The sequence below is a fragment of the Bacillus rossius genome, chromosome 1 (assembly GCF_032445375.1).
Source record: "Bacillus rossius redtenbacheri isolate Brsri chromosome 1, Brsri_v3, whole genome shotgun sequence".
NCBI classification, from domain to species: Eukaryota; Metazoa; Arthropoda; class Insecta; order Phasmatodea; family Bacillidae; genus Bacillus; species Bacillus rossius.
The window spans coordinates 141,433,543-141,446,521 of NC_086330.1; the positions used below are offsets into that span (position 1 = coordinate 141,433,543).

The window sequence follows — 12,979 nt, forward strand, 5'->3', positions numbered from 1 at the left end:
CCTTATAAGAAACATACACATACAGTGTAACCAGCAATGATGTACACCCACTCCTCTAAGTAACGCTTTTTGATTAGCGCGGTTTTGAAGTTACGACACCAATAAATTATGGCATGATTTTAAGTGGTGCAGACATAGATTCGAAATAACACAGTTTTCTTTTACGTGAATTTTTATTTTCTTGCGCGCAAAATGGAAACAGCACTTGTGTAGCATTAAATACAATAAAAATTAATAATGTTATGAATCAACAAACAATATTTTGCTCTTTCCTTAACAGCTATTCGCTTCCTTTATTGCATATTTATCTCTGACAACGCCTGTGAGTTCGGTCAATGTTTATTTTACTTATCCCACATGTTAACAGCAGCTCTGGAGTAAAGCTAGAAACTTTCAGAGCAAGTTTACCTTGCATCTACTAGGATTCGCACGTGGCAAATCATGGCAGACACACATTTAGTAAATAACAGAGTGGGGAATTATGTAAACAGGTTAAATAATATTTCTAATAATATACAATGTTAAGTTTATGCTTTTTTTTAGTTCTTATTAGAACTGAAATACATCTCCTATATTAATAACATTATTATTTTTTAACTCAGCAATGTTGTTAGCACATACTTATTATTTATTATTTAACAATGTGGAACGTGAAATTTTCAAATTAAATTTTAAGTTGCTTAGTCTCAAAATGTTGTTCAACATTTATTTTTATGTATTTAGACAAATATTTGTACTGTAAATGAATTATACTGGGAGCAGTGTCTAAATTAAAAAGGTAGTCTGCAGGCTCACTTACCTGAATGCTAACAAATTATTTTGATGAACACACACTCTTGTACAAAAAAAAAAGTACTTTATTAGCGCCATTTTGAAAAGTGTGCTGGAACGAATTAAGAGCGTTACAAACTGAAATGTAAGAAGTGAAGGACTCACCCGGAGACAGAGTCGCAGTCGGGCAGGCACTTGTCGCCCATCTGGAAGTGCGTGCAGGAGAGACACTGGTCGGGCCCGGGGCCCCAGCAGCCCTCCGCGGTGCACTCGGGGTCGCACACCAGGCCCTCCGCCTCTGCGGCAGAAACAGTCGGGCTGCCGTCACGCTAGCGTCCGGGTGTGCCTGCTCCAGGGAGCGTGGCCACTACGCATCTTACACGTGACACTTCGAAGATGTGAGGGCTAGAAAACTTTTAGGGCACTCTAATAATTGAAACAAATGTAATAATGTGTTCAAAATAGACCTTTATTAAATAGTGTCTGCTCATGTCTTCAATAGGATCCAAGAATGAATTAATGAGTTTATGATAACTAAAACTGATACCTAATTCTATTGAAAATGTCTACACAAAAATTGTCACAATTCTAATGCTAACACTGGATTCAACCTCAGAGTTGAAAGTTTAGAGTTGTGAATAACCAGTTGTAAAAGTACACAAAAGTAGGCAAAAGTATGGAAAGTATGTAAAAGTATGGAAACGATAACAAAGGTATTGGAAAGTATACGAAATCATGCCCTGCTGCTGCAATCTGTAGCAGACTGTAAATATGTTTCAATTCAAAAATATTTTTTTTTTTTAAACACTGCGTTATCGAGCAATATTCATTCATTCTATGTTACATTCGTTTCACACATTAACTCCGTTATCTAATCACTTCCGTTACCATACGTTTCATTTTCATTACCTGCTGTAAAATTTTTTCACTTTAATAAACAGTTACTCTAGTGTACCATTTCATTGCAGATGTACCGCTGTTCTTTTTGTTAACACAACATTATTATGTGTTATTTAAATGACTCTACAGGTTTTGCTTAGTTCATGGTGCTGCAGCAGTTCTTTACTGTTTGCAAACAAGCCTCAAGTTGACCAGTGTGAGGTGCTAATTATTATATCATATTTCTCAGAAATTTGTATATAAATGTGTAAATATGTACAGCTACAATTTTTTGTAGAATTTTAATTGTGCCCCGACTACAAAATTTTGAGAATCCTGTAATAGGTCTTGCAACAATCATGTTATAATGCTTTAATTATTTAATTTACAACCATTTCAACAGTATGCAGTTCACAGTGTACTTAAAAATTTGTGTGTTATGTACCGGGAACATTAGAAGGGCTTTAATCTAACACTTTTGAGACCACGGCCATGCACTGCTGTCACAAAAATATTTAATGATCTAGTCTATATTGAAAAGTTTAACTACATTTATACAGAATGAATTAAACCAAGATTTTTTATTTAAGTATCATATTAAACAACTATTTACAACATATCAATAATTGTCTGTTGATAGTTTTCCAGTAGGCTATATATTGGTTAAATTTAAAACCATGTTTTTTCCATCCCACTAAAAAAAATTAGCAAATACTTACTGCAATCAAGCTCTGGTTTATTGTTTTGCAGCAATATTCCATGAGATAATGACTTCTTGATTTTCTTCCAATCAATGTTCTGAGCGAAGCAAAGGTTCTTGTTCTCCAGTATGGCCACGCTTCCAGCATGAATCTTCTTTAGGGAACGCAAGCCCAGAGACTGGAGTGACGTTTTCACAATGTACAGGGAAGCAAAATATTCGGTGAGTGCCCTTCCTCCGATCACTTCCAGATTCCTGTCATCACAAAGAAAATGTTGAAAAATATTAAATTATTTAATTATGAGAATCACAAATGTCACATATGCTTCAATATTGTATGTTTATGCAAATTAATGAATAGGTGTTGTTATATAAGATAATCACAGTCTCTTGGGAACACTTCACACTACTTTTGTTCCTGACGAAGAGGTATTTATAAGTATACAAAACTGAAATAGAAGAAAATAATAGCACATTAATATTTCATTTACCAAAATACATTTGACATGAATTATATGTACATAAACCTTCTAATGAGATGCATCTGAATTGTAACAGTTTTTAAAAATTTGTATAATTTATGTCATCAAAAAATAAAATATCTACCACATAAATTAATTACTTCAAACACATAAGTTAATATTATTTTTTATAGTCTTGCTTGGGGAGGATTGTGGGGTAGAGTTGTTAAGAACAACCACAATCCAGTAACAATTATTAAAAGTTTTTCACAAACCCTCCTGCTGAGTTAACAGCGTGAACATGTTTGAATCGACTAAAAGCATGTATATTACACAACTATGTATTTATTATACAAAAATCATCAAAAAACAATAGGCTATCATTTTATGTACAGGAAAAGGGTATGGTTTAAGTTCCTATATATAATCTGCAAGATTCGTAAGGCTGAGGAACATCTTTAATGTGTTTCTGTGAGCAAAATATTAAATAGCAAAATCAAGATATTTATACAGAATAAAGGATGCCTAGGTACCTAGTATCCAAACGTACCTGAAGTAGGACAAATTTGTGAAATCCTTATGATATCCTTGGATGTTGACAAAGCCCGTAACTTCGCGCAAGGTGCTGAAGACCTCCAGGTTGTCTGGATGCATCATCTGGTAACGAGGGCCAAAACTGAAGTTTGCGTAAATCTGCTGGAAGCCCTTGAAAGTTTGGTCCAAAATCATCAAGTTCCCTTCAATGATGGTGCAGTCGCGGAAACTGTCGATGTTCCCAGAGTGAATCTCGTTGACGCCGTCGCATGTCTTGGGGCAGGGACCGGTGCAAGGAACGCACTCCCCGTTCACAGCCTGGCAACAACCACTCTCTACTCACTAACATGTCTGTCTTGTGAGCTCGTGAAAAAATTCCAGTCCACTATTTAATGTTCTTTGAATGATTCTTGCAATAGGGAAGATTATTACTATTATTTTGAACATATGCTACTGCACTGTATTTCAAAAAGAAAACCCGAAGAACAGACAAAAAAAGATGGATTCAGAAACACACTGAAAACAATAAAAAATTAGCCAATTTCAAATATTTAAACGCAAAGACAACACAGAGAATTCCATGATCGTTGTTTGTGTTGTCAGAATACCTGTTAAATTCCATCGCTGGCTTTGCATGTACATCACTATAACGTTGTGTTGTCCAGATTATCTGTTAAGTATCATTGGGTTCCTCTTTCTGTTGCTGCATTGTCAAAAGTATTGTTTGTATTTACTGTTTTTGCAACTGTCTCGTCTTTGACAGCTCACTGTGCTCGTCTGTGCTGTAATATTGTTCTGACTAAATCCTTCCACTGAATTCTCTGTGCTGTCTTTACATTTAACATTTGACATTGGCTTGTTTTCTATGTGTTTGTGTAGTTATCTCTCTTTGTCTGTTCTTTGAGTTTTATCTACGACATACAGTGGAAACTAGCAATGGCGTTTTCCAAAATAATTATTTAAAACAACATTTTATATAATAATTTTTTATTCTATGTCAGAAAAATAGAATAGGTACTAACAGAAAGGCAACATAACAATTAAGATTATGGTGGTTATGGACTCAGTGTTCACGAAATATAAAACATGCTGACAATGGGGAAATAATGTAGGTCAGTTTAACAAAAGCTCAGCTTAAAGGTTAGTTATAATACAATATTGTTTGAACTCTAAATTAAAAATATAATGATACTGATTGCTATGCTTGCATCAACACCAGTCTGTTTAACAGACTTCATTTCTTTGTAACACTGATGAAGTTACATTATTTATTTAAAACAACAAGATTCCAAATTGATTCAAGTTTAGTGAACAGTTGCCTTGTTGGTACCAATGGCATAGCCAGACCATTGTGTGAGCAGAGTGAGCCGCTGCCCTCTTCAGAAGTGGAAATAATATCAAACAAGGAGCAAGAAGCTCTACAGAAAATTTGCAACTATTTTTTTTCTTTAATTTATGTATACAGTAATACCCTGAACTTACGCAATAGGTGGGACCAAGCAATAAACGTATTTATTTTCTTCTTATGCAAAATTACCTCATAACACGCTAACAATAGTGTATGCAGAGTGGAGAATCGAGAGTTTCAAAATGTTAAAACAAAAGACGAACAAATCAACGAGAAGATTGAAAAATCACGTAACTCCGGATTCATGTAGGACGGGATAGCGTAAGAAAGGATGATTTCCGAAAAATGTAACCCCCACTGTTTCCAACACAAAAATTCAAATTATGCCACCCTCCCCTTTTCTTTTTTGAGTTGTATATGCACTACGATGCAACCTTCATCCACCCTGGTGAGAATAAATGAACTAGCCTGACACAACTAAGAATGCGAGGTTATGGGCGCGTACCATCTTAGTGTGAGGGCAACTCCGCACGCAGGCTCCGTTGTCCTTCAGGAGATGCTCGGGACACTTCTTGACACACGTAGCGCCGTAGGCGAATTTCCCATCCGGGTTAGTCTCCCACGAGTAGGTGATGGAATTGTACCTCTGCATCGCCGGGCACTCCTGGGTGCAGACCCCGTCATCGTAGAACTCCCGGCACGCCTGGAAAACGTGAAACACTCTTTATATAGTATATTAGTTGCCACAAAGGGCATATCCTAAAGATAGGGTGGCAGTGGGCAGCTGTACTGTTCTTCCTGAAGTAGAAGCAAGGACCTGTAGAAGAAATTGTAACTAATCCTAAAAACTATTGTTTAAAAATATATATTTTTTAATAAAAAATGTTTTTCTTTTTGTTATTTATATTACTGTCTGGTACCACAGAGATTTCTCCCTCATGAAAGAGGTTAAATTCCAAAAAAAAAAACACTTCCACCTCCCTTTTTTCCTTCTTAGAATTCAAAAAATACCCCTCAATCACAATGTTTTAATGGTTTTTCACAGCCTCTATAACAGCTCCTAAAGCTGAAATTGCAAGCAAGAAAACTCATGTAGAATATAAAAAGAAACACTAAAATTTATGCTGCATGTTGAAAAACCTATAAAACCAATGTTATTTTTTTTTAAATAGATACTTAAGTAAGAAAACCAAACATTCCCAGTTACATGGAAAACGATAACAAAGCTAAGCAGGCATGTGAACAGTTATGTGAAACAAAGGGTGCATGCCATCACAAACACTGTTCCCATAAATACCAGTTAACTTTCATAACTAAAAATTTTCTACATAAATGGTTTTTTCAGGAGTATCATCCAAATTATGTTAAAAATATTTGGGATGTGTGATATTGCTACGCTTCTTAATGGTACCTATTTAAAGTATGGAAAAGGAAGCTTTATTATTTTACACAACATACTAATTGTATATATATTTACAATTTTTTATGTATGTGCAGCTTTCTGAAAAGTTATGTGACAAATAATGCATAGACATACACATTTTTGTACACTTATAGAACATACAGTTTGGATTTTACTAGTTCATGTAACCTATAATCAGTGATTAACTCAGCATAAATAAATCATCATTGTCACTTAATGTGCAAAATTGTTGAATGTTGAAATTAGTAGGATTTCATGAGGTGGAAAAAATTATGATGAAACCATTGAATTGCAAGGAAAATGTTTATTTTGCTTTAGCTGACTTTTGCACAAAAACATTTTTTCCCATGAAACTATTGAAGTTCCACATTTGTTTGAGACCATAAATGTGTGAATACTCCCTAGCAGCAAACTCACGAGGCAGTCGCTCTGCTTGGGGCCCGTGCAGCCGCCCGCGCAGAACAGGTGGCAGCACTCGCGCGGCTCCGAGCCGTAGCAGCGGCCCTGGTAGCACTGCGGGCTGCAGTTCACCTTGGAGAACTTCTGGCAGTTGCGGGGGCCCTCCCCCCAGCAGCCCTTCTCGCAGCTGGGGTCGCAGGGCGGGCAGTCGCGCTCCGGCGACGTGAAGTTGTACACGTACACGTAGCTCGCGTTCCTGCCCGTGATGATCTCGGTCCAGTTGATGGTGCGGATGTGGCAGAGGTTGTAGTTGTTGAACAGGCCGACGCTCCCGCCCAGGATGTCTGCAGGCAAGACACACGACTTGTTGGTGTGTAAACATGTTAGCTCTCGATATACGGCATTTGGTAGGAGTAATATCATGAATGGAACGAAAGTCGCACGAAACGGATTTGTGTAACCACTTTAAAGTGTTAACTGTTTATTGAATTTTAACACGATGGACAGTATTTTAATAGAATTCCTTGTTGAAAACCAGGTCCCGAAACTGGTGCTTAGTATTTTTTTCAAGTATTTTTCGCTTTTATCGGAGCCGTTACTTTGCATACTTTAATAGCCCCGCCTAACTGGGGACACATACGGTGTGCAGAGCTTCAGAAAAAAACAACGCGATTTGAAAACTACTCAGGATATTTCAGAGTTCGCTGAGGGCCGATAAGTCGTTTGTCTCAAAGTAATTTTTAGGCATAAAACAACTGGTACAGATTCTTGAAAACACTTAAGGACCTTGCATTACATCTGTATTTTCAATTATCGCCAGATAATGTTACAGTCGCAGCACAAATTGCATAGTTGTCCTGTGACGACGAGAAGACTGCGCGCCAGTTCAGAGCCTTGCGCTTAGGGGCTATACCGCGCTAGAAGCACCAACGAAGTCCGCGCTTAATCATCTCGTCTCACTAACACAGATACACCCCTGATAGCATAGGCGTGCGCACGGTAGGTGCCACAGGTGCCTTGGCACCACCATTAGGGTTAACGTTATTTTGTTTTTTACAAGCAGAAATAATACATACTTACAAAAAACCGCATTATTTCCAAAAAATATATGTTTTCCAATCGTGTCGAGTTACAGATATGTGCTCATAACACTATCAGTATATCAATTATCAATCGAACCAACTATACACACGGAAACAAGCCAGGTGCAATTACTTGTGTTGTACACGCGGGCCGCGGCTAGGAAACTTCTGAAATGTAAATACTTCTCATAGTTCTCGAATTACATAGAATGCGCGCTCGGTGTTCACTGTTCACTCTACTCGGCAGGCGCACGGAATAATAGCCGCCGTCCGCCAGGGTTTATTTGAAAAAAGAGAGAGAGTTTAGTTAGATAAAAGGATAGGCTTACTCGATGACTTATATGCAGTCGCCGACAAAACATTTTTGTTGTATTCCAAAAGTTAAAACTTTTGCCCACTCTTATTTGTGTATTTTTATTATTTTACATATTTTACATATTTGAGGTATGTTACAAAAACTCCCTTGATTTGTTGATTTAAAACTTAACATTTGAGAATGTTTTTTCTAGCATTTATTTGGCGTCTTCAGAAAACATGTAAGTACGGTTTTTCAAAGCCACCAGCATGAATTCCGTGCAAACAATTTGTGCAATTTACTTTATGGCTTAACAAAGCTTAAAACTGTAAATATTTTAGTAGTTTTCCTGGCGATTATAACGTTCAAAGCCATAATGTCTCATAAAAAATTTTAAAATTTTTACATCTGTGTATTTAATGTTTTTGTTCGGAAACACCTTAAATAGCACCATTTTGCGCTTTCAAATCCAAATTTTTCCGGGGGAGGACCCCCGGACCCCCCCCCCCCCCCCCCCCCCCTTTTCCCGCTTTAGGCTGGGTGTCCCTGAATGATAGGGCTGTTGTGTAATCTGGCACCACCACTACTGAAGTCCTGCGCACGCTTATGCCTGATAGTTGACGAAGTTGCTTCGACAGCGAATTCTAGCGACCGGTGGAGAAACTACGTGTGATTCGCGTCAACAAATGTAGTTAAAAAAACCATTTTCGTATATCCATCACACTCGGCATAATTTTAAAGAATGTTACATTAAATTTCGTGTCAGATATATTTTTTTGTTATAAGAGTATTTACAATACGAGAACACGTGAATTTGCTCGTTAGATGCTTATACATATGGCGAGTACTGAAAGACTAGCTCACCTTTTCTTTTTTTTTTAAATAAATTTTAGTGTCAGGGAATCACAATAGCGCGACGGCGGCAACGTGTAAATATCTGACGTTGGCCCCACAAACATGACGGACACGAAAGATGTCCCCCGCGGGCGCGTCTTCACTGAAATGTGTGTCAGAATTTTTTTTTTTTCGAAAGATGGTTAAACTGTGAGCACTCGGTACAATCAAACTGAGTCAATAAATTGACGAACCATTTGCATCAATATTTCCGGGAGAGCAACCTATACCACAACGTTGGTTCTTATGTACAATCTGTGCTCGCTCCAGATTTTATAGATGCAACATATTTTAGGTAGAGTTCGAATCAATCGAAGAAAACCATGGTGCGCCTTTGGGAAAAATTTGATATAGTTTATAATTTTTCGTTTCATGGTCCATAGACCCCAAAACCCTCATATCAAAAGTTTATTATATGTACATATACATATATATTACATTTTTATGGACACGATAACTGCCGTAATTTTGCACAAATCACTTCCAAACTGATACATAAAATATAGTAACGAAAAATTTCAGTCGAGTTTGTTATTGGGCAAAATCCGACCAAAGGGGTAGAAATGAGAAATTTTTTTTTGAAAAACTGAAAAATCTTTGTAACTCCCATAATTTTAAAATTATTACATCCGGTGGAACGTATTATAACTTGTAGAATTAATAACAAAAACTTTTGTCTAAATACATTTTTGATACGACCAACCATAACTGCAAAAGGGGGGGGGGGGGGGAAGCAAGGGTTGAAGGACAAACAAATTCATAACTCCCTTGTAGCAAATCCGTTGAAATTGTTTGTTAACCTTATAAATATTATCTACACATTTTGTCTGAAACATTTTTAGATACAACCAACTATTGCTGTAAAGAAAGGAATAAGTCATACCATTCCTGCAAGACGTTGAAAAACACAGGCGTAGAAATTTAGAAAAAAAATTATTTACGTGCCATGCACGCTATTAAATCGGGTCTACAACTTTCGTCCTAAATAATTTTTCATGCGACCAACAATAACTGCAAAGGGTGTAAAATAACAGGATTCGAAGGACAAAAATATTAATAACTCCTTAGTAAGTACCCTATCAAATCCGTTCAGATTGTTTGTAAACGTTATAAATGTTATCTAAAACTTTTATCTTAAATAATTTTTGATACAACTAACCATTGCTGGTACAGGTGAAATAAACAGAGGATAAAGTTTAAAAAAAATTGATAACTTCCATATTAGATAAACTATAAAATCTATAACAATAACTTGTAAATCTTTTAAAAATTATCTAAAAATTTGGTCGGAAACAATTTTTGATAAGACGACCCATTACATCAAGGGGTTGAAAAATAAATAAATATTCCGTAACATGTACAGAAAAACAAACACAATCATAACATTTTCAGTAGTTATAATATCAAATCCGTTATAATTTATTACAAAAATTCTAAACATTATCTAAACCCTCGTGGCCTAATTTTTTTTTTTGATGAAACGAACTACCTTACTATCAAATTCATTGAATTTATTTTAAACCATATTATTTCATCTTAAACATTGGTCCAAAGCAAATTTTTCTATGACCAAATATTAGTGCGAGGGATGAAAAATAGCGTTAGAAGGTCAAAACATTCATAACTACTTTGGTAGACATAATATGAAAACCGTTGTAAGCTATGAAAAAATGTTTCATAGATTATTTTGGAATATTGGATTTACATTAAGTTCTTAATATGGTACGGATGTTTAAAGAAGTTTCCAGAACATTTCCAAAGAAAAAAGGTGCTTCGAAATTTAGGCTATGCCCAAAGTTTTTTTTTCCAGTTCTTTGCGATAGTTTGTTCCAAGAACATTAAATTTTTATGAGTCATTTTTTGATGCTTTAGATAAAATCTCTTGGTAATTGACTACAAATAAATCATAGGCCATATTCTTTTTGTCCCGGTCGTGATAAATTTTACTCTTCACATTCCACAAGGTAGGCAAATCCCTGTATATCCGAATGCACTCGATAATGCTTTATCATTCTTTTTCTTTCGCTGTCAATTTAGCCATTTTCGCTGTCAAAAAAAAAACGGGCGTGCGTACGAAACTGCTCCGAACAGCAGACTAAAAATTATTGCACAATATACTATACCCGTTTCACAATACCGTGATATTTTGCAGTTACATCGTTAATTTCTCATCGCGCAGTCGCTCTATAGTGACTCCAGTACGGAGGCTTAATGCGATGGGACCGGCGTCCATGCTTATATAGACCCTGGCGCCCTTCTAGAAGTGACGAGCGCGGCGGGGGCCTGTCGCGTCATCATGTGCTGACCCGACGCCCGAAGCGTCGAGAAGGGAATCGGTAGCTCGCGCGATGGCCCGCGGAATTCCCACGGGCTGTCCGGCGCCGAGGCAGGGCGACGCTAGGGGAGCGGAGGGGAGGAGGGGGTGTTTAGCGACGACCCTTGTAATCCGGTCAGGAATGCGTGGCCTGTCCCACGTCAGTGGACGCTACTTGACACGCGCCTGACGCCAGCTAGCACCGAACCCGGCGCGCGTCGCGGCCTTGCTTGCGCTTGTAACACTATGGAATTCAAAATTCTATTCCATCATTAATTAATGCAGCAGCTGAGGGGAATTGAAACCCGGATTTTTCGCAAACGCGGAATGTGGCAGTCGTTGCGTGCACACTCTTTGTTTCTCCATCCTATACTTCCGTCATGATACACTCTCAATCTATGTCGACAAAACGTTAAAACTACAAAGCCAATATCTCAAACTATTTAAACCCCTATTATTCATCACCTTCCTCTTCCCTCCCAAAACAACTATTACAATAATGCCATCTGCCTTTTGAACGCCACCTCCCCGCGTCTTAAAATATATGTTTTAAACAGATTTCACCTGTATACTGGCTTACTCTAAATAACTGAATTAAAATGCAGAGTAATATTAATAAAAGACGTGATTTCTGAGAGTTAAATTTTTTTTAGCATAACTCTCCCCATCCTCCCTTCTTTTCCAATCCCACTACCTACGGTGGTCAAAAAGATTTCAGGTAAAAAAATAATTACACACAAGCTTCTCCCCCCCCCCCTTTACTTTACCAATCTATTGTGCTTCTAGAGCCTTTAATAAAAACCAATATATTCCATAGTAAAAAAAAACACTTCCTCCCTGTATTTAAATAAAGTTAAATTTATAGTACAGATCTTAAATCATAAAGGAGAAAACTTAAACTGACAAACGAATGTGCAAAACACTGCAAAGCTGAAATATTGCTGTCAGCTGATTATAATGATTAACATATTACAACCCATTGGTAGATAGATGTTAATGATGAACAAAATATTGTACAGAATTCAGAATTATGAGGAAAAAAGGTGATGATTTGAATCACAGATTGGTGTATTACTGCCCTTAATTATGTACTCAAGAGAGAAAGCTTAATTACACATTCAAAGAAACGCGGAGGTTCTTTTTTAACGCTTATTTTTAATACGTAATTTATTACTTATTTACTGTTCTATTTCAATATAGTAAGATGCCTGTAAGTGATACTTACAGCGTACATACTAGCATAGGATAGCATAAAACAATTTTGTCGAACACTAGACATGAATAAGTAATCTAAACTTTCAGAACTGTTATCTATAGCCTTGAATAGAAATGCAGGTATTTGAGAAAGAAAAATACATCAGTATGCGAAACTTACTTTTGTTGCAAATGTGTACCGCCACCTAAGGTTTTAATGTATCACTCTTGATTATGGTATATTGTTTTCTGTTATTGTAAATACTACAATGACTTCATGGAATATTGATTTGTTCACTTTAAAATGTATGTGTGCATCTGAAAATAATTCAAAGGAGTTTAAAGATTAAATGCAAAATATTTAAATTAAATATAAATAATGACTAATTGCTCCGAATAGCGTTCTATCATTATATTGTGGTTTATTTTATTATTTATGTACATCCTGATTGTGTTATTTTTCACAATTTTTTAATTTAAATTAATATTTAGTACCAGTTATATTGAATCTCATTTATTGCCATTTGTCACATTTCCGTGCACTGTGGAAGCGGCAGACGGACAGTAAAATGTTAATATCTTATTGATGCCTCGTTGTGTGAACGGGCCTTAAGGGAGAAGAAATATTGTTTCATTAAACGTATGGCACAAATCACGCTTTGCAAATGTCTATCAACGTATTTTT

General features: G+C 36.5%; 1 protein-coding gene across 3 annotated transcripts in view; it reads right to left on the reverse strand.

Moving 5' to 3' along the window:
- LOC134546234 (epidermal growth factor receptor) overlaps window positions 1-12,979 on the reverse strand; it is a 605,999-nt gene that overhangs the window by 23,881 nt on the left and 569,139 nt on the right. For all 3 annotated transcript variants that reach the window (XM_063388877.1, XM_063388878.1, XM_063388879.1), the window contains 5 exons: window positions 6,534-6,859; window positions 5,199-5,396; window positions 3,362-3,663; window positions 2,370-2,605; window positions 937-1,069 (listed from right to left, as the gene is read on the reverse strand). In XM_063388877.1, coding sequence (XP_063244947.1) covers window positions 937-1,069; window positions 2,370-2,605; window positions 3,362-3,663; window positions 5,199-5,396; window positions 6,534-6,859 — 1,195 coding nt within the window. The remainder of the gene's footprint in view (window positions 1-936; window positions 1,070-2,369; window positions 2,606-3,361; window positions 3,664-5,198; window positions 5,397-6,533; window positions 6,860-12,979) is intronic.